Genomic DNA, 26,499 nt, shown 5'->3' with positions numbered 1-26,499 from the left:
ATTATTAATTATTAGTATCAGGGCTGCCAAGCCCAGTGCTCCTGGGCATAAGATCCACCGTGACCGTGATCAGGACAAAGCATTTAATGAAAGTGGGTGATTGTGTTTTATATGTAATAATCGTACCTCTTTTTGAAAATCAAGTTTTTCCCAGTTGCCTGCATTAAACTTGTATCCATCTGCGAGAATTGTATAAACATAGTTCGCAGAGTAACAATACGATTTCAAGTGTTTCTCTGTGATGTTGTAGTTTTTCTTGAGCTGGAAAAAAAAAAACAGATCTGTCTCAGTCAGCAGTCATTTGACTTTTTCAGCACAATTCAAATAGAAGAGAAACCACTTTAAAAAATAGATACCGTACAGTACATTCTCTTTGGCACTCTGTGGGAGGTACTCACTGTTTTCCAGTCCATAGTGCAGAATGACCACACGGTGGAGTTAAACTTCTCCAGACTGTTAGAGCCCTTTATATCCAGAGCCCCAGCTGTGTAGTAAAATCCTGCATAGGCCTTAACAGCAATAGATACATTAACACCAACAGTACAGTACTAAAGCAGTCATTGTGATGATGGATATATGCTTTAAGCATACTATGCCTACAAACCATACTGATATTAAACTTGTTCTTTAATGAATTATAAGATCAGATGGCAAACTCCATTTAAGTAACGCACTTAAACGTTGGTTTCAGTACGTCGGATTCATTTCCTTGTTTAGTTTAGCAATCCACAAAGACTGAAATGGAAATCTGCTTGGTGATATATGATCATAATTGTATAAATTAGTTAAGAATGCCTACCATGAAGTCACCTGTGATAGGTGGTTGGTATACTCCATTAAATGAGCAGTGCTCATTCCCCTGACAGGAGTTCAGGTCAAAAATCCTCTTGACCAAAGTTTTGCACTTGGCTGGATCACTTTGTCCAAAGAACGTGAAGGACTTCTCTGGGGAATAGCGAAGTGGAGTAGAAGTCTTTGTACATTCACTGCCAAAGATGTCATCTCCAGGTATGGTGATGTTGTAGCCAAGAGGGTAGCATGGGTGACTTATACGCGATGAATCAGGGTACAGCTGAGATGGGCAAAAGGTGTTAAGGTTAGTTATTATACCATAAAAAAGAACTCATTAGCTCTTTAGGAAAAGATGACACATCAGCTATATCTGTGGTATGCAGTATATGGTATCATTTCTAGCTAAGAAGAGCAAAATAAAAAGGAGGAAAGATAATGAAGGCTAATGTAATTTTATCTGCCACTTCTCAACAGGACGTTGCTAATGTCAGAGTAGTCTGGGAAAGCATTAATATAGCTAGGATTAAGCTCGCTCCATTGCTTTAAATGGACTGTGTATGAACATTATTGTATTAGTACAAGGAAAGTTTTGCAGGGATTTTGCACTCAGCTTTGCTCCAGTCTGGTTTGTGTAATTAGAGTGAGGATTAAAACAAGTCCAATGGATTGATCGATACAGTAATGCTATAATGAAGCACTAACAGGATGAACACTGGCCACATACTGAGATGGCATTCAGCACTTTCTAAAAAAGAATATTTGTAATTCACATACTTTGCATAATAATAATAATAATAATAATAATAATAATAATAATAATAATACACAAAGCCAGAGTATTTTTGTAGTAATGATATTTTGTTTGGATGACACACGAGAAGGTTCATTACGGCATATACAGCTGGGGCAGTGTTTGCATTGTCTGTGTTTTTTGATCCGAGAAAAGAAAACACACCTTTACATAATAATTTATCTACAAAAAATAGAATTGCAAACTCTTAAAAGTGAAATGCATTAATATAAAATGTGGTGCTATAAGAAGAAAATATTAACATATTCTGCTGTAACTGAAAATCTTTGATACTTATAAAGGAACATCTGTGAAGCCTAACACACTAAGTGTCTAACTAAAATATACAATTCTTTGTATTCTTTTGTTTTTGTCCTATGCTTTATGCAAACTTTTGCACTTGGCTGTATAGCTGCGTTCCCCCAACAACAATTAACATTTAAGTGCAAAGTTATTACAGGATCAGAAAACGTTACCTTTACAAGCTCTGCCAAAACTTTTTTTTCAGCCTCATTTTTGCCATAGCACAGGAAGCTGTGTGTGTAAACATTGTATTCATAGCCATAGAGTGAAATTTGGATGAGATCTGCTCCTCTGGCATCAAGTGGGGCCATGAAGGCAATTTGAGTTGAGGCGCCGCCCAAGTCCAATGACCCCACGGTGCGTGCTCCATGAGGATGAACCCATGCATTCCATATATTTTTCTGTACGGATCAAAGTGAACAAAGCACAGCTTAATAAATACTACTGATCTGGGGAATGTTACAAATGTACTGTAATTTTTGTTTGTGATATTCAAAAACATCAACAAACTAGCCTAGACATAAAAATATGCTAGAAACCGTTGTTGTGCAGATTTCCCCAAAAATGTCCTGAGGAAAAAGTATAAAAACATGCAATAATAAAGAGTGATGAATGTGAACTGGACGCTCCGTCTTGACCTGACCTCCAAGAAGTTTCCCATCAGGTAGTTGACGGTGATCCACCCATACAGCCCCTCTTCCTGACCTGAGATGATGGAAGCATTGTGGAAATCAAATGGTAAAGATTGAAGATACTCCTGTATGGAACGCAGGACAGCATTGGACTTCTCTTGACTCTTCTGTCTGTGTACAAATATTGTGATAGTGTTTTACATGTCAGGTTTTATCCAATTAAATTCAATCCAGTATTGAAACCTTTAACAACAGCCATTTTCACAAAGCAGCTTTACAGAAACCCAGGTGTAGAGTTAGATCCCTAAAGTTCAAGCCGCATGTGATAATGGCAAGAAAAACTCCTTGAGCTGTCATGAGGAAGAAACCTTGATAGGGAACCCATCCTCTTTAGGAGGACACTGGATAGTGGGATTATAAATGATGACATAGGCTATACTGCTTATCCATGAATAATGTAGCTTTAATAATAAGGGAATTGTAATCTTTGTGCTAAATGTGGAAAGCAGTAGGTTTGATCACACAGTTACAGACAAACAGCTGTGTAAAAAAACAAAAACAAAAAAACGCTTACTGGAGCAGTCTCATGCCAGCAGTTGCACCAAGAAAGATGGGCGTTGATTCACGTTGATGTGTGGGGATGACTTCCGTTATGTCTGCCATACACTTTTTAAGGCTGTTCCAGGCTTCCGCATTCATTTCTGAGATACCAGGACCTGTCAGTGAACATGATCATAGTCATTTTATTTAATAGCCTACAATCCAGCATATGATACATGTCACCTATCACAAGGTACCATGTGATAATTGAGAAACAGTGTAAGGAGAAATAGCATGGCCATACAGTCTTCATATGAGAATGGCTTTTTAATAGGCATTGGCCACACCTTTGTTGGAATACAATGTAGAGTAATATTCACTTGAGGTTGCAGATGTAAACAAATGCTCAGTCAAAATCTCTGTTGTATCAATCACTAAACTGATATATATATATATATATATATATATATATATATATATATATATATATATATATATATATATATATATATGTATAGAGAGAGAGAGAGAGAGAGAGAGTGAGAGAGAGAGAGAGAGAGAGAGAGAGAGAGAGAGAGAGAGTGTATGTATGGTTTGAAAACAAGGCATTGCTTTCTGTTTGCTTTTATGAAATCAGCTATAAATGTCAATGTGGGCTGAAACACTCCTGGTTTCTTTGTTCAAAGAGAATTTAATCTTTGCCTATTAGTTGAAGCAGTCAATAAATAAGATTGCAGTCCCATTTCATTGCCTCGCATCCAGCACAGGAAAGCCTAGTCTGAGTTTTAGTGTTGGGTGAAATCCCACAGAAAAGAATGCTTTCCTTCACAATTCTGTATGTTCAGACTGTGCATAATGGGGATGTATGTTTGTTCCACACCTTTAACCGGACATTTTGTAGTCTGGGTCACAACCCCAGTGTTGTTCTCTTTCTCGGCTGGCCACTGATATAGATATACAGTAGTTCTGGAGGAGCCGGCATCCAATACAATACCATACTGTGCAGAGAGATAGAGAGAGAGAAAGAGGGAGAGTGAGTGAGCGAGAGAGAGAAATTAGAGAGAGAAAGAAAGAAAGAGAGAGAGACCGAGAGAGAGAGAGCCAGACAGAGAGAGAGAGAGAGAGAGAGAGAGAGAGAGAGAGAGACAGAGAGACAGAGAGACAGAGAGACAGAGACAGAGAGAGGCACTGGAACATTCAGTCATAAATAGTCCCGGTTGTACGCAGCAATTAGAGCTCTATCAATTTACTGTAGCTAAATTTTTTTTTTTGCTCACTGAACATACATTCATGATGTTATGTGCAATAGCTTAATGCACAAATATGATTCCCGCTGCTCTCACACAGATCTTTTTTTTCTTTCTTTCTTTTTTTTTTTTTTTACACAAAAATAAGCCAAGCCCGTTCTTCAGTCTGCTTGTACTCTGATTTGTTTTTGGTCATGCAGAGAATTGTATGGTTACACCCCAAATTACACTAATGACAGTATTTTCTGTCATTTCTGTGTTTGGAAAATGTGCATTTGCATCAAAATCACTTGTCACTTGCAAATTTTAACACTCTCAGATTAGATTTTAATCACTTCCAAAAGCCGTCAACTAATCAGAATGGCTTATGGTTTTCAACCAACAAAATTATTAATACTTTTCTACGTGCTTAATTTGGGTCGTATGTAGCATGTGGACAAGGTTTTGTATCATAAAACAGATGTTCATTGTGGCTTGGCTGCTACTTTCTGACAGAATAAACAACTTTCTGACAGAACAAACAACATATGTTTAATTCTTCTATGTGTATTAAAAGCAAATGTGCACAGACCCTGTGATATAATAAATGATCTTAATTTTTGGTGATAGTCTTGCTTGTAATGGATCAGCACCACGTGTGTGGTTTTAGAGTGGGGCACTTTCTCCTGACTGAAACTCATAACCAAGACTGATTGATTTATGATGTTTGGCAGTGTGGAAAACCTGAGAGCGAGGAGAATGATTCCTAAATGAGTGAGCATAACATGTTTATGAGCAGGGTTCAGAATTCATACACTATATGGCTAAAGGTTTGTGGATACCTGATCATCACACGTTCACTTAACTAGTCCATCATAGCCTTCTCCAAACTGCTGCTAGATAATTTGATGCACATATTGTCTAGAATGTCTTTGTATGCTGTAGCATTATGATTTCCCTTCACTGGAACCAAGGAGCTTATCCCAAACATCCAGCATGACAATGCTCCTGTGCACAAAAAGAGGTCCATGAGGACATGATGTGCCAAAGTTGGAGTGGAAGAACTTGAGTGGCCTACACAGAGCCCTGAACTCAACCCCACTGAACACCTTTGGGATGAACTGGAACATGGACTGCACCCCAGGCCTCCACGCCCAACATCAGTGCCCGACCTCACTAATGCTCTTGTGGCTGAATAGGCAGTAATCCCCATAGCCATGCTCCAAAGCCTAGTGGAAAGCCTTCCCAGAAGAATGTAGGTTATTATAACTGCACAGTGGGACTAAATCTGGAATGAGATGTACAAAAACCACATATGGGTGTGATGGTCTGGTAGCCACTAACCTTTGGCCATATAGTGTATCTTCCAGCGAAGCAAAACAGTATGCATATTTGTGCATATTTGTGCAGAAGAAATGTATGAAATAACAAAACTAAACTAACAGAAACTAACAGCAATGTACGCTCATGCAGTCTTGCCTTGTTCAGTAATACATCTCCATATTGTCAAGGGACGTTCATTATTGCCTGCGGTCCACTTCATGTTCTGACATGAGAAGCGCGAATGGAAAACACATACTCTACTTCTAATAAATACCTTCCCAACACAGAAAATGACTTCACAATACAGACCATGGGTGGTGGTATCCCAGACCCAGATGCAGAGGAAAACCCACTGTGATTCATAATCTAATAGGTATTGTGTTAAACATTAAGAAGTTATAGAAAGTTAAAGCTATAAATATATAGCAAATCAATGAACGCTCTGCAGGGGGAAATCCACACCCATAGACTTAGAAAATGATTCTGTGGTTATTCCTCTCTAGGAGCCCTTCTATGGAAAGCATTACGACAAAGTGTTTCCCTTTCTGTTTTTCAAGAAAAAGCATTTTAGGGTGCTAAGAGCACTTAATTATCCAAAGAATTCTTTTGAACTCTTTTAAGCGTACACAGCTTGCAGTTTCACTCGAGCATATAATAACACTGAATATTCCTAGTGTGAAATAATTACTGTCAGGTACCAGGTTTATGCTAACTCTTGCATACTCAGCATTTCCAAGTTTTGTCTCTTGTACCTGGTCAGTTTCTCTCCTATAATTACAAATACAAATTACAAATAATTACTATATATATATATATATATATATATATATATATATATATATATATATATATATATATATATATATATATATATATATATATATGTATGTATGTATGTATGTATGTATATATAAAATCACATTTTATATATAATACACATTTTATATATAATACAATAATATATATTTATATATAAAATGTGATTATTGCTATTTCACTCTGATGCTCTGGGAATGATCTGTGAGTTTGATTAGGCACATATGAATAGTCTTACCTTAAGTCCAGGGGAAAGATAAGTCCTCTGTTTCACCTGAACTGTAGCTATTGCTATAATGACGGCTATACTGGCCAAGAGAAAGAAAGCAGCTATAGCTGTTGCCAGTTTAGTTGTCATTATCTGTGAATGTAGAAAAAGACAAATGGCATAGAGCTAAGTAAACTCTTGCAGTATTCACATTTAGCAGTTAACACTATGACACCTAGCTTATTTCATGTTACTGTTGGGTTTTCGAAGCTTGAGACGAATGAGTTAAATGCATGAAAAGAAGACTGAAGTGCTTTTGAAAAGGGTTTGAAATTTGGTGCCAAATACAGTGGTTACAGCGAGTCAAGAAATGCAATGCTTCCAGAGTTTTTCAAAAAGAACTAGCAATGATGAAAAAGTATAACTAAACCAGGCACAAACTGTCCAGATCAACAGTCTGATAATCAACAGAGATAATGAACCCAAAAGGTTTAGCAGCATGATCTTAGAAATGTACCGCTAATGTTTAGTACACTCAGTAGCTCTCAAATAAAGAACAATGACTGCAAATGGACACCATAAATATATTTAACTACTCTATTACACTTTGCACTATACAGCATTTGTATCTACTACACTTTACTTTGGCATTCTAGTGAAATACACAGATTTTTTATTTACAATCTAATCAACTCGGATGCTGGAGATTAAACCTGATATCTTAGGTTGAAAGTCCAGGTCTTAGGTATAGGTATAAAGTTACATAGGTATTAAGTGTTTTACTATTATCAGAATCATTGCTAAAAATTAAGACATTGTATTATTTTGGTTTTGTAATTGCAAGTCATGCTAGAGGACTAATTGTATCAGATGAAACAAACAAACAAACAAACAAACAAACAAACAAACAAACAAACAAACAAACAAAAACATAAATAGCCTTAAGTAACTATAAGTAGCCTTATAATATACAGATAAAAAAAAAAATTAAAATAGACAATGCAAATGTTAGGCAATGACACAAGCAGTGACGTTACTTGAAGCGACCATTCAAAGCAAGTTCAGTCCTGCAACTGTCAGTAATTGGAAATATGATTTGTCCAATGAAGTCTTTGTCATTGCTTGTTCCACCCACCCCAATAAACATGCAAAGAAATGAATGGACATATTTTCCTACCCTTCTGTGAGAACCTCCAGTGAGATGATCTGACGAATGTGATTCCCTCTTGACCATCTTGTCCAGGCAAGTGTATGTATAAGTGGCTGTGAGACTGATCCGGTGCTGTGTATGAGCATGTGTAAAAAAGCGCTTGAATAGGAGGGGCCGAGAATTTCTCTCTGTAAGTAGAAGCAATACAGTTTCTATTAAACCCCTCCTACTCAGGAAAGTCCATCCCTCCTAGGCCCTTGCAGCTAGTACTTTTTTGATACGTTCAACTAAAAGAGTTGTTCTTTTGGTTATGGGCTTAGTCTTTGGCATACATTTCCCATTTTGCAAAATCAGAAAACATGTAACAAGTCACATTTATCTGTGTGGGGAAAAAAGCAGGATGTCTTTTTTATTTTATTTATATTTTTATATAAAAGTGCATTAACAGACTACAACAATGCTGTAGGTAGCATCTGTATCAGTGAGTGGTTTTTGCTTGGAAGGTAACGGAAACCATAGATGACAGCTTTTAAAGAGGCAATTTAAGGAACTGTAAGAAGGAAGATGTAATGTCTGCGGTAACCTGCAGCTCAGAACACAGGAAATGAGATCTGTGTTCTAAACACACCAGCTTTCAACCTTGGCAGCTTTGCTTGAAGGTTTTGGATTTTTACATTTAAAGGGCATAGAGAGATAAATTAATTAATAACTAATTAATCATCATAAAACTCGCTTACAGAGCAACTTGAAAGTAAAAAGTCACAGTGCTAAACAGTTTTCTTCAATATTGCATAAGCTCCTCCTCCTCTTCCTACTAGTAGGACAACAACAACAACAGAAATAGTATAATAATAATAATAATAATAATAATAATAATAATAATAATAAGAAGAAGAAGAAGAAGAAGAAGAAGAATATATCAATATATAAAAATTATATATCAAGTTTAGAAAGCTTCACCACATCAAATACGAATCATTCTTAACATTATCTTAAAACACCTGAAGTCGAGCCAGAATGCATGGAGACTGACCAGAGGAAAGACAATGAAAGTGGATTAAGCTGTTCTCCTCAGCACACACTGGTACAACAGGCATATTTTTAGATGAGAGAGAGAGATTTGATACCACATTAGTGAGTGGGATCCGGAAAGTTAGTCACTCACTATTAGATTGGTAGAGTTATGTGAGTGGGAAGCCGCCCTATTAGCTCTCACTGGCTTCTGAAAAGGATTGCAGCCTTTAACTTCACTACTGTGCACATGAACCTCAGGCCTATAAATAATCACGTATAGTATGTAGAGTTTCATAAAAATACACAACCTATGTCTTCACTTTGAATTCTTGATTTTATAACAGCCATTTAATAACTTGATTATTATAATACACCCTAACTCAGGAAAACCAAACTAATCACACTTGTTCCTTGTGGTTATTTGTTTGGCTATCTTTTAAGATTTAGACGATATAAAACTATGCACTGAATCAAATATGTATAGGTGGACACTGTCATGCTCTGTGGATAATTAGCACTAAAGGCTCTGCTATTATAGATTGCAGAAATGGAGTCCATTTTGACATCCTTAATACTCCAGTAAAGAGTAAATTAAACCTAATAGAGCAGTCAAAGAGATAATGGATTCCTAAGTCTCCTGGGGTATAAATGAATTTGCCCAGTCAGCCAAAAATACTCCTTCTATTTGTCTAAATCTGTAATGTTGGTTATGTCTTGTACCCCAAGATTACTCCAAACACATTTCCTCTGATCAATTAAGTGCTGAATAGAAGAAGATGATAGGAAATGGTTTCCACTGCCACATTATGAAGTCACTAAAAGTATTGTGCACCAAAGCTGTCTTGTAATATTAGAAAATGATAATGCATTGTGTAAACAAATATCATACAAATAGCTCATTCATGGATGACTGTCAGGACCTCTGGAGAGTCATTGGAAAGAGGGAGTGAAGTCAAAATGGGGGAAGCATTTTAGACTGAGTAGCCAAAGGGCTTTTCCTTTTCATACTTGAAGACTGACATCAATTATGCACAATTGGGGAGTTGTTCTCAAATGTTTAACTGTTTTAGCCAAATATCACTGTTCTTTGTTCTGACATTTACTGGCATCAATCATCAGCCACATACAACTAGCAGTTATATATTATAAAGCCAGATCTACAGTATTGTGGAACTGCTAGACATCTGTCTTGGCCACCCAATTTAGAAACAGATGTATGCAGACAGATATGATTTTGTCTGTTAGAAAGACCTTTGATCTTGTGTTGTTTTTCAGTCCAGAAGCCCCAAGTGTGTCTTATTTTCTTCTGCTGCTTTTACTGACTTTGATTGTGTGTGTGTGTGTGTGTGTGTGTGTGTGTGTGTGTGTGTGTGTGTGTGTGTGTGTGTGTGTGTGTGTGTGTGTGTGTGTGTGTGTGTGTTGTGTGTGTAGATGAAATAGATGTGTTGATGTGTAGAGGTGTTGGTATGAAATTTTTGAAGTTGAACAATTTATCTTTTGGTATCTTTGGAAATAAGATCGTGCTAAATAAAAGGCTTCTAATAACCTATGGTTCTTACATTTCTCAACTTGAAATTTGTATTCTGCAAGGCTTGTTAACAATGTGACTCATTAGACATTGCTCAATCTGTACTCATGCACTTAATATACACTTCACAAAATTAACTGGAAGCTAAATCAAGTGTGAGCTTCAGTGGCTCACTAGCACCCCTTTATGGACTATATTGGGTAACCTTAATTAAACATAAAATAATAATAATTTAAAAAGAAAAGTTTCTCAGTTCATTTTGAACAGAAGCTGTTAAATTAATGAATATTAAACACACACACACACACACACACACACACACACACACACACACACACACACACACACACACAAACAATGACGTCCAAAAGATATGCATTACCCTTCCACACTGGAGAAGGTCTAACATGCTGTAATTGAATTTCACACTGTGCTACAATAATCAATACGTGGCTGAACACATTATGTTTAACGGTGCAACTTGATAGGCATTTTTTCCTGCTGAATTATAGCATAAGAGCTGTATTAAAACATAATGGTGAGAACATCTCAGAGTTTTGCTACATGCTTTTAACATATACCATCTAATGTTCATCAAATTTCCCAAAATTAATGCTTAGAACTGGGTAATTACTTCCTCAATAAAAGGAAGTTTTTAATATTGAGCAGCAATAATTACTGATAATAAGCACTTGCAGGAAAATTCAAATCAACTGTGATTAATACTGCACCAACTACCCTGTATTGAGTCCGAGCAAGCTCCTCAAACTATACAAACAGAATATCTCGGAATAATCTCCGAAGAACCTCAAACAGAATATCTCTGAATAATCAAGTATTATCAAATCTAAAATGTTTTATATCTGTCTGTGCATAAACTTAATTTTTTCCTGTTCATTTTGTGTAAGTAAATAGACTGGTTATTAAAGGAACATAAATCAATCAATTTGTTAACCTATGTGAATTCTTGGAACAACCCTTTATCACATTGCACTGCGGAGATGGTGACATTAAGGTTGTAATCATGACTATCATTCATATAAAGCACACAATTAAAGTGAATATATCGGAAGCAGGAATCCTGTTATCAAAGTGTGCACAGGAAATGCTGAGATGAGTTGTGTATAACTTCACCTTGAAGGCTGTAATCAGTAGGAATTTTACATCAATGAGTAAACTTTATTGTAACAGCTGGTCTGTATGTTGCCTCTAATTGCATTGTACTTTGTTATATAGTTTTTTCAATGTTGTAAATAGTCTCACGTTATTACATACTTTAGACACTAACAGGATTTTAGCTTGATGTTATTGGCCCCTAAACAGAGAATATGACTTGACTGAGTAACTCCTCACTGCTTGAGATACAAAAGTATAGTAGAGACAGATCAGACCAAGTACAGGCTCAAGGTTCACAGTCTCATCATTAAAAAAAAGGCAGAAGAACAGCTGGCTGCCAAGAGAAGAGAAACAATGGGCTCAAAACATGACAGGGAAGGTGAAGACAGAAATTTCACACCCAATTTTTAAGCATTAATCTCGACCTTCAGCAATATGACTCTGAAAAAGAAAAATCTCTCAGCATCACTCACCACAAAATATGTAACGCAGTGAGCAGTGATTGATAGACACCTCCCCACTCTAATTAAATCTCCATCCTCATAATTGCCAACCTCACCGCCAATCACTACTGTTATTACTGTTGTCCTTATTTTTGTAATACTTGTAATTCTTTTTTTAAAAAAAATTCTGATTATGATGATGATGATGATTGTTAGAGCCATCTTAAATTTCTTTTGCATTAGAGCAGAATATTTGTCTCATTACTTACTGAAATGTGTCTGAAAGATCAAGCAGCTCAGAACGCAATTGAAAGGGCAAAGGACATTACAACACAACTTGAAAGTACTGTTGCACCAGACAATAGTATATCAATAGTCTCCAAGACTAAATCTTGATCAAATACCCCTCAAGGCTCAAGTCACACTAGTCATTCAAGTTGAACATCAAGCTCTTCTGTGTCCTCTACTGCATCTTCATGAAAACTGAGGCCAGAAAAGTAGTTTTGATGGCACGTACAGCTGCCCTAACAAAGAAACATGCTTTAGGATTAAATGAAGCTAAAATAAAAGTCATGAAAGAAAAACTGGAAATTTAAACTGACTTGGATGCCTCAGAGGCTGAAATTAATGTTTTGGAAAGTTTTGAAAAATTCCCTCAAGGAAATCCAGTTGATGAAATGAATATGTACCTTGAAGAGCAGCAAAGGCCTTTTCAGGTATCCATTACTACTGAGCATCAGCAATCTGCAGTAGATCATGCACCTATAAATGTTATTCCAAAAACTCTTCTTCAAAACACCATGCAAAGTAAACAATACTTGTAACAGCTGAACACAGTAGCAGAAACAATTCACGTGCAGGTTGATGGTGCATCCACAAATCAACAAATGAATGATCATCCAACATGTGAAAATATTCTTCTCGACATAATGAAATAACAGACTGACCTGACCAAGCTTAGACAACAAAGCTTGGCTCTCCTGCCAACAAGAGAAATCACTTTTTATAATGGAGATCCTTTGAGTTTTATTCCATTCATTCAATCCTTTGAGTACAGCATTGAGAGTAGAACAAATTCACATCTGGACAGGCCAGGGATCTAGTCCGCAGCTGGATGCACATGAATCCTAGCAGAGGCTATAAGGAAGCACAACGACTACTTCGAGATCATTTTGGAGATAACGTAAGAGTCACAAATGCCTATATTGAAAAGTCTCCACTATGGCCTAACATTAAGACGGAAGACTGTCAAGCTTTGCAAAAATATATCTGTGCTCCCACAGCTTCATCTCTGTGTCTCCACTGATTCACCACCACACTGTGCCTATTAGATCTGCGTCTCACTGACAGTATACACGGTACTATCTTTATTACCAAATATAACCAAACATATCCCCGTGCTACCTTTACACTACCTGTTCATCAGATTAGAGAATTTCTCAAATCACTTTGCAATTTAGCATAACAGTAACAATCCTTACGCTTACATCTGTGCTAGTAATACACACATATACCGTGCAGTGTGTAAGTTCCAGTATACAGATGTTTAGTTAAATGTAAAAATGCATTTTTGTGATCTGTAGGTGATGGATAGGTTTAGGTGATAGAAAATACAGTTTGTACAGTATAAATATCATTATGGAAATTCCCCATAAAACATGGAAACCCAACAGTGTGTGTGTGTGTGTGTGTGTGTGTGTGTGGCCACCCCATGTATAAGACTCTAGTTCCGCCACTGACTAGCTGGCATTATTATTATTATTATTATTATTATTATTATTAGTTGCACGGTGAGGCAGTTAATAGTGTTGTCTGTGCTCTGAAGGTGTGCTGTTGTACCAAGACGTTAGCAGCAGATCTTTTACATTAAATATTGCAAGGTGCGAGGTGAGGCCTCCATAGATCGGACTTGTTTGTCCAGCACGCCTTTCAGATGCTCGATCGGATTGAGTTTGTTTAGCGCTTCAGTGAGCCTTGGGCGGCTATGGCAAGGACTGGCTACTGGGAGTGCTATGTGCGAAGGGTGCTTGGACCCCGCTTTTTCGTCATAGACATATAAATATGTCTACAGCGTTTGTTATTAGTGTTAATGTTGTTTTCCCTGATGCTTTTGCCACATTGTACTACATTAATATACATATCACCCCAGTAAAGCCACTCCACGTTGAGCACAGGTCTGACGGGTTTATCAGGGTGTGTTCGAATAATAACAGTCGGAGCTTCAGATCAGCATCTCATATTTTCTAAAAAGCGGCAACTGTAGTAATGATTTGTAGATCAGACTCATGTACTTCCTTGTTGTGCTCCGCCCCATCGTGCTTCTCTGAGCCAATCCGAGCGCTCCTTCTTACAACTCTACAACTCAGGGGAAACGGCTCAGTTTACGTCACTCCATTCACCATTGTGGAATAATGGAGGTATGTCCTTTTACTCTTCACCTTCAGCTGCTGATAAATATCGCACTTTTCTTAGTCTGTTTACACGTTTAAGCAAACGTTTGAGCTCCTTCGTGTCTTTCATTTTTCCTTTCGTGTAAATACTAAATAGCCCGGAGGATGTGACTGAATGAAAGTGAATAATTGGGGTCCTCGTGTTATTTGATTTGCAGTTTACATTACTAACAATAATCTGTAAAGCATTACCTTAAAGCGGATCAACACTAGCGCAAAGTGCACACACACACACACACACACACACACACACACACACACACTCTCTCTCTCTCTCTCTCTCTCTCTCTCTCTCTCTCTCTCTCTCTCTCACACACACACACACTGCAGCCACAACAGTGTGTTATATTTATACGCAAAATAACTGTGTATATAACTAGAATTTTCTTTAGTGATAAATATCAATGTCAAAAACAAAATTAATTGAGCATGAGTGATGGGCATGTCTCTTTTTATGTTTGTTATATTTAACTGTAAAATATAGTATACTGTAGTCTACTTTTCTTCAATGATAAATATAGAGGTAGCAAGTTGCTGTTTCATCAGACACATACACATGTTTTATTAAAAGACTATACATATTTCAACATACTTAATATATTTTCTTGGAAACTTTATGTATTTAATGGTGAAATTGACTTCTGAAATTTGTGAAATTCAATACTTAACCCCCTCTGGCGTGACAGCCTGCTGCATGTAGACTCTTATCTTTACACGCAGCTTGTTTTTCATGAGCTGCTTATTCAGCAGCAAAAGCTGTGCCCTACATCTACATGTCGTAAGTGGTCACATGACGTAAGAGTTGTTCTTTTTTATCCGTTTCAACAGCTTCCACACACACAGATATGCATGATTGTTCATGGTAGTCACAGCTAACAAAAGCACAAGTTTCTCTCTGATCTTCTTTTTCACTTGTTTATTTGTTTGAATGCTCCAGATCTCCGTGAAGATGAAGGTGCTGTTGTTCCTGTTTGTTGTGTGCATAAAGTCTGTCGATAACTACAGAAATGGAAAGGTAAAAGAAGCTTGTCAGGACATGATGCCTGACCATCATCATCATGGCCCCAGCCCTACATCTCCACCATACACCGTCACTGTGGATAAGTCTATATTCAGTCCTGGTGATCAAATTAAAGGTACGTAGATATTATGTTACGGCTGCTATATCGTTCGGACTTGGCCTTGATTCCAGTCAAGTAGAGCACTTCCGGTGTTATGTGAAACCTATTGGAAACCTATATGAAGCTTCTACGTGAACCTCTACAGAATTCTACGCTTATGCTTCATTTCATACCCACAAACCCCCCCCCCCCCCCCCCCCCCCCCGCTAATATTTTTGCTGCCTTGGATCTTATGTTTCGGGTTAGAATTTAGGTTTAGTAGTAATAATATCAGAATGAAAATCTTTTTCTAAAATTATTAATCACACATGATTTTCTAATATTAATCACATTTATTAGCATGTCATTTCTCACGGTGGCTTGAGAACATGTTTACCATTGTTAAGAACTCTGTACCGCATTTAAATGCATGTCAATGCAGTTAAATTCTTTATAACATAGAGATTCCCTTTCCTATTCACAGTGACTGTATCAGCAGTGTCTTCAGAGAACAATGCGTACTTTGAAGGCTTTCTTATACAAGCCCGAGATGCTGCAAATCTCGACGGTGGATCTGTTGGAACTTTTACTCTCCTTGACTCCTCCATCTCACAGCTTCTTTTATGTCACCACAGAGAGGTTAGCAACTCAAGAATGTTGCAATGGCCTTGAGACGATACTGATGATAAGGAAATAAGAAACTGGTCTGTTGTTTATGTTATGCTACACTGAAGTATGTATGACATGGTTAAAAAATAAATTATAATGTTGAACTATTTTCTAAGGGATCTGCTGTGAGTCACACCAGTGATTACCATAAGACAGAAGTTCAAGTGATCTGGATGGCACCACAGAATCCCCCGCCTGGTGTGCAGTTTCTGTGAGTGTCCACATTACAGTGTGTATCCAACCAGTTTACTGAGCGAGGAATTGATGAATATGTTGTGTGCATTTCAGAGTAACTGTGGTTCGGAAATTTGAGTTGTTCTGGGTGAAGATTCCAGGTCCTGTATTGTCTCTAAATGGTGCATCTCCTTCAACACCATTATCTCCTCAGACAACCACAGCTCCCACGTCTCTGCCCCGCCCGGTGAGTCCTGCTACATCATGAGCTTATCACGATCCCTGTAATAATGTTTATAGGGTTGTGAAAACCATATTTAAATAAATATGCACTCATTTTTAATAAATGCATATCTATGATTGTCTGTTCTGTCCCGATCTGTTCTGTTTGAGCATGCATCAGTTTGCTAACAATGCTGAAATTAAAGTTATTAGGGTTTGGGGTTATACACAAACATATCCAAACAAATGATGTGTTTGGGAACTGCAAATCTTTTCCACTTAAGCTGCCTTGAGCCAATGTGTTCACTTCCCAGGATGGCATATAACGTGTGAAACCCTACACCGAACACACCTTGTGTGGCATATGATTAACAGTGTGATGTGTGTTCTCTCTCTTGTAGCTTTGCCCAAGTGGCCCAGCCTGAGCCTCACAGTATCATGCATGGTTTTTTCCCCCAAGATGGCATGCTTGTGTTTATTCAGCACATTTTAACTGGATTCTTTAACTATATTCCTGTAAGGAAGTTGAGCATATTTTGAGTAGATGGCATTCTTTATGAATTGAGCCCACAGAAAAAAAACGAAGACACATTTAATTTATCACAACATGCCATTTAATATCTTGGGTTTTACCGATGTCAATGGTCAAAAATGTGCATGTTTACGTTATAATGCTGAAGAAAAAGCAAAATCAGTTTAAAAGTCTTCACCTGCTTTTCTGAGTGTGATAAATGTGTTCTATATTAATTGTTATGCTCACACTTTGCCCACTATTTCATATCCTCTGAGCAGGGCATGGTAATATGTTTTCTGCCTTTGTTAATAATAATAGTAAAATAGAGTTCCTCTTTTCCATTAAACAACAGCAATTGTAAACTTGACTGTAAGTCATAATCTAATCCTGTTAATAATGAAAAATGTGGTCAAGGTACCTGTCTCTGGCGAATAAATATTTCTTTGCTTTTCACCTGTCTCCCTCACAGTTCACTTCAGAACACTGTGGAAGTACCAAGACTTGCCTGAGAGACCCAGAAGGCTGCAATCCTGAGAACGATACACTCTGTTACTTCCTGTCCTTCAGAAAAGTCGGGCAGGGTGTACAGTTTGAGCTCAGTGGACCGGCTGCGGGTTACATCTCCTTTGCCTTGTCAACAGATAAATGGATGGTAGTGTAACATGTTCTTGTGTATAGCACAATTGATTAGATGTTGAGAAAATGTGTTCTGTAAATGTACATATGCCTGTTTTTAGGGGAATGATGATGTCTACTTGTGCGTCAGTGACACACACAGCATCAACATCACTGCTGCTTATGTTGAGGGAAGGACACATCCAGTGACTGCTTCAGAGGTACTCATCTATCTGCCTCAACTCAATTTCAGCTTGGCACTGGCACATATAGAGCATACATGATTAAAGGAATGATTGACAGAGCAAAAATTTACGCAAGTAGTGAAGACAAATAAAAGTATGCACACTGTATTCCAAAATCATGTACTTGTGTCCAACACATAGTATTTATATTATACAGTGGCAGAGACATAGGTAAGTCTATTTCGATGCAGTTTAAAGTGAATATGTGACAATTTTATAGTAGGTGATATGGCAAACATGTTGTGATTGCTTGATAATGTTTTTGTGATGCACGAATATTTAGTATCTAAGAATATTTTTCATTTGCTAAGATTTGATTATTAAAGCAGCAACAAAACAGTTTAAGAAAAACTTCAGACTAAAACTTTGCACAACTGTTTGTCCAACTATATCTGACTGAAAATAACCCAATACACACAGATACACACTAGAATATATATTATTCATTTATGACTAGTTTAATTCAGTGCTTTTTGTGCATCCATAAAAAATGCACAAGTACTTGTATATAATATAAAGCAATATACAAGTTTATATTCTATAATAGTATTTATGCATTACTCTTTTATAAAAGGTCATGTTGACATAAACAGTAAACTGAAGGAATTCATTGTCGGTGACTGGGTGTCTGCTAAAGCTAGTGGCATCACATTACAGGTGTATGACGTCATGCGCCGTCAACTAGGAAGCAGCTTATACTTCCAGTCAGTAAAAAAACCTGCTAGTGTTCTATTTGAGATATTACCTTTCTAAAATTCATACACTAGACAGTAGAGTACATAGTGCATAGTGTAAATGTATAGTGCGTAATTTGGGACACAACTTTAATATTTTACTCTCCAAAGTGTTTTCGGAACAGAAGTAACATAATGAGTAAACGCACCCTGTGCCGCACTCAGACCAACTCATCGATAATGAAATTCGTTGACAATGATTTTCATAATCGATTATTATCGATTTTATCGATTAGTTGTTGCAGCTCTAGTCCTGTTACTTACAGTAAACAACAATGGCATTAGAAAAGCCTGACAATCTTGATAATACTCACAAAAGTGTATCATGACATTCATGTATAGTGAAATTAATAACATACTGTCATATCGCCCATCCCTAATCCTAAATGTTTGTATGTTTGTATCTATGCTCATACATTTCCTTACTTATCTAAAATAGATAAGTAGAAAATAGAATAGTAGCTCCAGTTTATATGTAGAGAAGAAAAACTGAGTCATTTGGAAAAAGAAGAAATATTTTCTATATTTCACCCCTGAAATATTCCTTTAAAAATGACAATGCTCAGCATTCTGTTACGTTTCAATCTTCGAATCAGCCTTTAAAACGATTGTCTTTAAGTAATATTCCTGATATGTTATCAGAAGGTCTTCTCTCTGGTCTTTGCCCTCTTGCTGCTCTAGAATGTTTTGAGAGAGACTGCATGGCGGCTGGCTGATGGGGTCATTCAGTGCAGCTTTTACAGAAACATACACATCCCCACCTCTAATCAAGATAGATTTAACCTGGATCAGATGTACTACCTCTTCATGGCTCATGGTCGGGCAGAGAATGGTAAACTTCAATTGTTATTTTCCTTACTTGACAACCGTACTCTCAAAACAGCGTGTTGTACACGGGTAATATTTCATTGTGTTTGTTTAATGATTCTCCTTTCATCTGTTCACTGTAGGGAGAATCCATAGACATGACCGACAGCCCCTTATTTCAGCAAAGCAAGTAGTTATTACTGGGCCACCAAAGGATCTGATTGGCTCTCGTGCTCCCTTACTCATCAAATTCCATGGTGAGAGTGAATAGAGTGTTTGGTACAAACCACCAGTACTACAAAATTATTCGATCTGATCATGTTTCTATGTTTATAGCTGCGTTCATGCTCATTGGCTGGATGATGACTGTCAGCACTGGAGTAATTATAGCCAGATACTTCAAACCTGACTGGCCTGAAACAACTGTTTGTGGACAGAGAGTCTGGTTTCAGGTAGGAAAATATGAAATGAAGACATGATCATTATTGTTATTCATAACAGGTATTGACAATAAGACATCTTGTGTCTACAGCTTCACAGAGGTCTCATGTTGCTCACAGTCCTTCTGACATTCATTGGCTTCATATTGCCTTTTGTATACAGGAGCGGCTGGAGCAAGGTAATACACACACACACACACACACACACACACACACACACACACACACACACACACACACAGTCGGTGTGACTAATACTCATTTGTGTGTCACGTTTTCTCTCAGCCCCCGCCACCAAATGTAGGACCATATGACTGCTTATTATGTCTGAATGTGTCACACTCTCACATGTCTATCCATACGGAATACATTTAGGGGGAATACATTGAAAAAGTTGGTACAGTAAGACTATTTATTATTATTATTATTATTATTATTATTATTATTATTACCACATAGTGGAATTTTCCTCAATGATTTTAGATACATTCAGATATATAATATTTTTAAAGTAATGAACATAGAACATTAAAAAAAAATGTAGTATTGATGGCTCACAGTTCCAGGGTTCGATCTTGAGCTTGAGTTACTGTTTGTGAGTTTTGCATGGTCTCCCCAGGAACCCAGGTTCCCTCTGGGTTCTCCAGTTTCTTCCCACCTTCCATAAACATTCTTGTAGGCAGGTTGGCCACTATAAATTGATTATAGGTGAGAGTATGTGTGTGCATGATGAACATCTGAAAATTGGGGTTTACATTTCATTACCTGCCATGGCGACAGTGCCACCAATAGAGGTCATTATTTCACCATTTTAATGATAAATGCGCAGGCTGTCTATCCTTTTCCAAATCACCTGGCAACACTACGCACGTGTGTGTCTAGTGTGTGATTCATTAAAAGCTGTGCCAGCTCCACTGTGTGGACACAGAGGCGTGGGAGTAAAAAGGTTAGCCATAATCATATCCTCCAAGGTAACACTTTGTATGTGTTTTCCTAAGCGTGCAGGCTCACACCCTTACTTTGGCTGTACTGTCATGACTCTGGCTGTTATCCAACCCATCATGGCTCTGTTTAGACCTGCTCCAGACTCCTCCAGGTAAAACAGGGTTATCTCTTACTAAATCCTGTCTTTTGGAAAGGCCAGTTAATGTGTTCTTTAGAGTAACCTTCATATGATTTTTGAATCCAAAGTCAGATACCAAATTCTGGGAATCTGAATATATGTGCATATATAATCGGTTGCCAGTTTATTATGTAGCTACAACCACTGGCTATTTCATCAAGTACACCTATAGTTTATTTTGTTCAGACAGGTGACCGGGAAAAAAACGGTGACATGGGTGACATTTTACTGTCACTGCAGATCAATACAAATTATTTTGACTGATCACCTGATGGGAGTGCTCTCTTCCACATCCATAGGGCAAGAGGGCTTACTGAATGAGTTGATGAGTATGAAATCATATGCTATGCCTTTATAGTCACCAGATCCCAACCTAACCGAACACCTGTGGGAAACTGATCAATGATTGTATAGCAAGGGAGATATACCCCAAACGGTCAACTCTGTGTACATTTTAGATATAAAGACATATTCAGAATGCACTGTTATTGTGTATTCTTCATTTACTGTTTGCTTTATATTTGTTTTTCTCTTTTCAGGAGATATATTTTTAACTGGGTTCATTTGGGCACAGGCACTATAGCCCAGGTGCTAGCTGGTAAGCATCATCTCTGCTGCTATATTGTAGATTTAAAACAGAAAAAAATGAATATCAGGTAAATTAAGTGATAAGTAGTAATTATGTAGCTGAAGACAAACTATTTACATAAATTACTTTGAATTTATCTCTCTCTCTCTCACTATTTAGTTCTTTAAATCCCAGTGGAAGCATAACCTGTTACATTCCATCAGGTCTAATAGACACAAATGGCACTTCTATATATTTACTGTCGTTTTTTTTGTTGTTTTTTTAACCAAATTGTGTGGGTTTTGATTGCAATATGACTGAATGAGTTTTAAGTAAAGAAAGGTAAGTATACCTTTGTATAAGTTGTGCTCATTTCCAAAAATACCCCCATTCAAATGAACTGTACCACTATATAAAATACATACAGGTAATAATCATTCATATTAACATGGGTTTTTCCTCTTGGTTTTAGTTGTGGCCATCTTCCTGGGCATCCATCAGCAGGCTCTGCTGCTCCCTGCCTCCTGGACCACAGGACTCCTGGCTGGCTGTGTGGTCTGGTTTGTGTTGGCAGACTTGGCACTAGAGATGCACAGGAGGGGTATTTATCCCATAGGTCAGTGTACTTTTAAAATCCAAAATGTTCTGTCTGTGCTTTAGCACTCTGCTTCCTCTTGAATGACCTTACTTGCCATACAGAGCAATAATTTGGGCCATGGAGGTGATTAAAGCTATTATGCTTATGGGAAGAAAATCAATTGAACTGTCAGATTGCATTAAATTATAAAAGGCTTTTTGGGTATGTTGTTAGAAATTGCTGTGTTGCTCTGAATACTAATGACTAATGCTAGAGCTGTTTTATGTTTTATGTTGGCAAATTATATGCAAATTATTGTACAGGATGTAACAAAATGTTAGTCTTATCAAAGTAAAGTGCGGGCTCTTTTTTTTTTTTTTTTTTTTTTTTAATCTTACACTTTTTAAATCTCACATAATGTTCTTATTTTTTATTTTAGGACATTTTTTCAGAAACTTTCAAGTCTACACAGAAAACCTCCAAACAGAAGACAAAGAGGGGATTCTGTTTGTACAGTCCGAGAATGAGAGCAAGGTTAGATGATGAACACACACTTTGTTTTTTAATGGATAAATGTAGTCATCTCCAGAATTATTAGCATCATTATTATTAGCACTTATTATTATTATTATTATTATTATTATTATTAGCAATTATTAGCATTATCAAAAAAATAATAAAGTTATGAAAAATTACTTTGTGGTTAATTAGAGAATATGAGCAGAATCTAACCTTTAATTGAAAGACATTTATTTTAACAAAATAGAAAATAAAAAGTGTGTATATACAGTACTGTGCAAAAGTTTTAGGCATCCTATATTTTTAGTACAAACTTTGTTATAGATTTTTTATTTTATGACTTCTACATTATCGAGTCAGTACAAAAAATATTTTAGATTCCCAAACACTGGTTTTTAGCACAAAATTAAATGTTACAGAAAAATGTTTGTATGTCAGTAAAGAAAGCAGCACATTATGTAAGAGACACTTTTCAGACAATAAACACGATGACAGCTGCTGGGATTTGCTGCAAAAGTAAGACGCAAGTGCGACAGTCAAAGTCTCCAGAAGAACTGTGACTGTTTCTACAAGATGATAAATAACACTTATAAAACTGCACTAATTGTAACGGAGACTACTAGTTTTATTTGAATTTTTTGTCACACCAGATATTGACTTTGTCTCATTTATAACAGTTTACTGCTCTTTACAGTATTTAAAAATATATACATATATTTTTTTTGAAGGCATCTACAGCATTTCTTTGCATGTGCCTAACTTTTGCACAGTACTGTGTTTACAGTTATTGACACATTTTGTTTGTCACCAAATGAAACATTTTCACCAGTCAGAATGATCTGCAATGATTGCAGATCCCAAATGAACTGTTTAAATGCATTGTAAACGGGACACTCCGTAGGCAACTTAAATTATATGTTTGTTACGTGTAATCAAAGCCAAACTTATGTCCATGCATAGAGCTGGGTCTTGCTAATAAATTATTGTTCTTATAAATTGTTGTTCATAAATTATTAAATTATTTGTATTTGTGTGAATTTTAAATGGACAGTGAAAAGAAAAATGTGTGACCGGAATAAAGTTGCACAGCATTTCATAATTGTCTGATTTTTCTAGATGAAAGAAAGGCTTTCTTCTGCATTGCCTTCTAGTTTGCCTAGTTTGCCGTCTTGGGTACACATAGTTTTGTCAAGAATTTTTCTTCACCACAATTAACCAGACATTTTTTTTTAGGGGTCTTCTTTCAAAACAGTTGTTTTGGCAGTCTACCTGTGTGGAAACCTTGTATTTCTGGCTCTTCTTCTGGCCACCATCAGTGAGGTATGATGTTGAAGGATAACAAGCCTTACTAATGGCTGCTTTTGTACTCGGCTACTGTTTGAGAAGCTAAAGATGCCTTATTGAAGGTTGTTCTTACTATGATGCACACTGGATAACTTGATCAACCCTTTTAAAGCAACATTCCAGCAGATAGTTTTAAGAAGTCCATTTTCCAGAAAAACTGGATGTTTATGTGCCAAAGAAATGACACAGGAGTTTGAACTGATATTGCCATGAGCCAAAGATACAGAATGTCACATTATTTGTTTAGTTTTTGTGCTTGAATCTTTGTATTCAAAATGTCAATGATTTTGCATGAATGATTTCTGATGGATCTGTATGCAGCACATTAAAGTAGAAGTGTGTAGATGAGTTTGCTGAATGAACACAGAGAGAAGTTCAGCACTTGCCCTTCTTATTATGATTTTATGAAATCTCACGTTTTAAATAGGTTTTTGTGGTATTTGACAACCATTACATTTGGACTAGACTACATTTTACTATGTACTATGTTTCTTATTGTACTTTAAGACAAATCATTTGTTTGTTTAAAGTAAATGGCAGAAAAAAAAACAGATTATAATTCTGATTTGACATATGAGTGCATCAAATCAAAGCATGTAATGTTCAATATTACTGTGATATATCAGAAATGAAAACTGTGTTACTTATAACTCGTGCATAATATATATCTTAAGTCACAGGTTCTCAATTTTGATATGTATTTGGGGTCAGAGAAGATTGTAATGAAGTTGTATGCATATAAAATGATCTATGGAATATTTAATAAAAACAATGGAAGCTATCAGATTATTATTAAATTTTCATTAGCCTTCATTCATTTTTTAGTTCCTATTAATTGTCTTGTCCAACATGGTATTTATTTAAAGTAGCCTTTTGCACAGGCAGTGTGCAGAGCAGCTATTTAAAAAAAAAAAAAAAAGAAGAAGCATATTATCATGTTGCATGGTCATGGTTTCTTGGTAGAAACACTACAAAATCCAATATTCATGCTATTTTTTGCAGGTTATGCCCAAAATCTAAACAGCACATGCATGGTACTTCAGTCTGTAGCCTACTGCAGCTTTGTGTTCTCTGGCATGGGTAAAAATTCAAACTTTCAGGGACAAAATTCAAACTGATTCAGAACATAGAATCGAAAATCCACTGGATGAACAAACTGTAATCATGTATAGAAGCCAGAAAAAGGTTGAGAGTACCTGCCTTAAGTTTATATGAAAGATAAAGTGGAAATTAAACATTTTTGCACTGTGACTGTCTTTTCAATTTTGTATACAAATCATATATAACATCATTCATTTTGTATATGCACAGATGGTGTAAATGTATGTACAAATTAAAAGGAACCCATTTGCCTAATGGCTTTGGCTGTGATGAATGTCTTGTTTACTGCTCCGCTAATTCCTTAAGCTCTTCTCTGACAGCTATCGGTTAGACATGTTATTTCATTAATGTGACTGAATTGGCAGGCTGACTTCACATTATAATTAAGGTTATTAGTCAGATCTTTTATTTCATTACCTTATAAAAATGGTATCCATGTAAGAGAAAAGTCATATTTTCTTTCTTGTTTATTTTTATTGTTTCAATGCTCATATATATTTATTGTTTCAATGCTCATTTAAATTTCAACAACTCAAGTGGTGTTGTTTTTTTTTCATCCTTTTCTCAGATAGAAAGCAATGCATATGTGTACTTGATGATGGCATACATGAATACAAGCAATACTTATAGCCATAATACTTATAGACCTAAACAGAGTCACATGAGCATACAAATATGTTTTTAGACAAATAGGAAAGCATTACATTAAGAGTCTCCATTTACACAGTAAAGCATTTAAATGTCAGTGTTTAATATCCAAGGGACTGTCCCTCATTTTCAATCTATATAATAACTATATTAAAAGATAAAGATCTTGTCGTAAAAAGGCAGTATCCATATGTGGAGTACCTGTATTGGACCAAACACTAACTTTCAGTTAAAAAGGTAGCAGAAGTCAGTGCCCTAATGAAATCTCGTAGGTTGGATTCGTTGCAGTGCAGAATGAAGGCGGAAATAGCCCGAGTAATCTCTGTAGTTTCACGTATTTTAGTGTAGTATAGGGATAAATCTACTTACTTGCCCACAAGAAAATACAGTATGAAAATACAGGACACATTTTCCTGAACTCTGTACTAAGACATTACAATAAAATATGATTCAAATCTTTCTGGACATTTATGACAAGACTGAACAATTAATAGATTCTGCTAACATTCAGGCATCTTAGACAGCCCTCAGATCTCCTGCCTATGAGAGAACATAAATGAAAAGCTGCAAATATCACACAAGCAACGGCATGTGCTTATGATGAAATCAGTGTCAGTCTGTAGCACTGCTTGAAGTTTCTTACAAAGAACAAGGATAATTACTGATTGATATCTAGCCTGTTCCTCTCTACTGGTTTGCAAACTCCCCTGCCTCCCACCGCAGGGCCATGGCACTTTTACGGCGACCGCCGGAATAGGCCTCAGGAAA

The 26,499-nt window shown here is 36.6% G+C and overlaps 3 protein-coding genes across 6 annotated transcripts in view; 1 reads left to right on the top strand and 2 right to left on the bottom strand.

Moving 5' to 3' along the window:
• Nucleotides 1–15,067, bottom strand: part of entpd3 (ectonucleoside triphosphate diphosphohydrolase 3) — a 17,537-nt gene extending 2,470 nt beyond the window's left edge. The window contains exons 1-10 of the mRNA XM_017473895.3: nucleotides 15,001–15,067; nucleotides 7,808–7,968; nucleotides 6,661–6,783; nucleotides 3,938–4,055; nucleotides 3,092–3,233; nucleotides 2,529–2,688; nucleotides 2,059–2,286; nucleotides 800–1,072; nucleotides 399–509; nucleotides 127–261 (exon numbers count right to left, since the gene is read on the bottom strand). Coding sequence (XP_017329384.1) covers nucleotides 127–261; nucleotides 399–509; nucleotides 800–1,072; nucleotides 2,059–2,286; nucleotides 2,529–2,688; nucleotides 3,092–3,233; nucleotides 3,938–4,055; nucleotides 6,661–6,783; nucleotides 7,808–7,864 — 1,347 coding nt within the window. The 5' untranslated portion in view covers nucleotides 7,865–7,968; nucleotides 15,001–15,067. The remainder of the gene's footprint in view (nucleotides 1–126; nucleotides 262–398; nucleotides 510–799; nucleotides 1,073–2,058; nucleotides 2,287–2,528; nucleotides 2,689–3,091; nucleotides 3,234–3,937; nucleotides 4,056–6,660; nucleotides 6,784–7,807; nucleotides 7,969–15,000) is intronic.
• On the top strand, nucleotides 14,209–24,771 carry frrs1b (ferric-chelate reductase 1b). Of its 3 annotated transcripts, XM_017473802.3 has the most exons (16): nucleotides 14,209–14,298; nucleotides 15,269–15,467; nucleotides 15,916–16,070; nucleotides 16,217–16,311; nucleotides 16,389–16,521; nucleotides 17,480–17,662; nucleotides 17,748–17,846; nucleotides 19,286–19,436; nucleotides 19,555–19,668; nucleotides 19,748–19,863; nucleotides 19,944–20,030; nucleotides 20,850–20,947; nucleotides 21,514–21,572; nucleotides 22,015–22,158; nucleotides 22,559–22,653; nucleotides 23,872–24,771. In XM_017473802.3, the coding sequence occupies exons 1-16, from the start codon at nucleotides 14,293–14,295 to the stop codon at nucleotides 23,962–23,964; spliced, it is 1,827 nt and encodes a 608-aa protein (XP_017329291.1). In that variant the 5' UTR covers nucleotides 14,209–14,292; the 3' UTR covers nucleotides 23,965–24,771. The 3 variants fall into 3 exon arrangements, with proteins under 3 accessions (XP_017329291.1, XP_053538157.1, XP_017329282.1); XM_017473793.3 differs by lacking the exon at nucleotides 14,209–14,298 and having other exon boundaries at nucleotides 15,175–15,467; XM_053682182.1 differs by lacking the exons at nucleotides 14,209–14,298; nucleotides 21,514–21,572; nucleotides 22,015–22,158; nucleotides 22,559–22,653; nucleotides 23,872–24,771 and adding an exon at nucleotides 21,161–21,507 and having other exon boundaries at nucleotides 15,171–15,467.
• palmdb (palmdelphin b) overlaps nucleotides 23,907–26,499 on the bottom strand; it is a 36,428-nt gene continuing 33,835 nt past the window's right edge. For both annotated transcript variants that reach the window (XM_017473762.3, XM_047156726.2), the window contains one exon: nucleotides 23,907–26,499. In XM_017473762.3, coding sequence (XP_017329251.2) covers nucleotides 26,419–26,499 — 81 coding nt within the window. In that variant the 3' untranslated portion in view covers nucleotides 23,907–26,418.

This window comes from Ictalurus punctatus, chromosome 1 (genome assembly GCF_001660625.3).
Source record: "Ictalurus punctatus breed USDA103 chromosome 1, Coco_2.0, whole genome shotgun sequence".
In the NCBI taxonomy this organism is placed as follows: domain Eukaryota; kingdom Metazoa; phylum Chordata; class Actinopteri; order Siluriformes; family Ictaluridae; genus Ictalurus; species Ictalurus punctatus.
The sequence above is the reverse complement of the archived record's forward strand: the minus strand, read 5'-3'. Positions and strand labels throughout refer to the sequence as shown.

Coding starts and splice junctions, on each gene's coding strand:
- frrs1b (XM_017473793.3), top strand. CDS start 15,260: ATGCTCCAGATCTCCGTGAAGATGAAGGTGCTGTTGTTCCTGTTTGTT. Junction 17,847..19,285: donor ATCCAGTGACTGCTTCAGAG/GTACTCATCTAT, acceptor TTGCTGCTCTAG/AATGTTTTGAGAGAGACTGC. Junction 19,864..19,943: donor GACAGAGAGTCTGGTTTCAG/GTAGGAAAATAT, acceptor TTGTGTCTACAG/CTTCACAGAGGTCTCATGTT.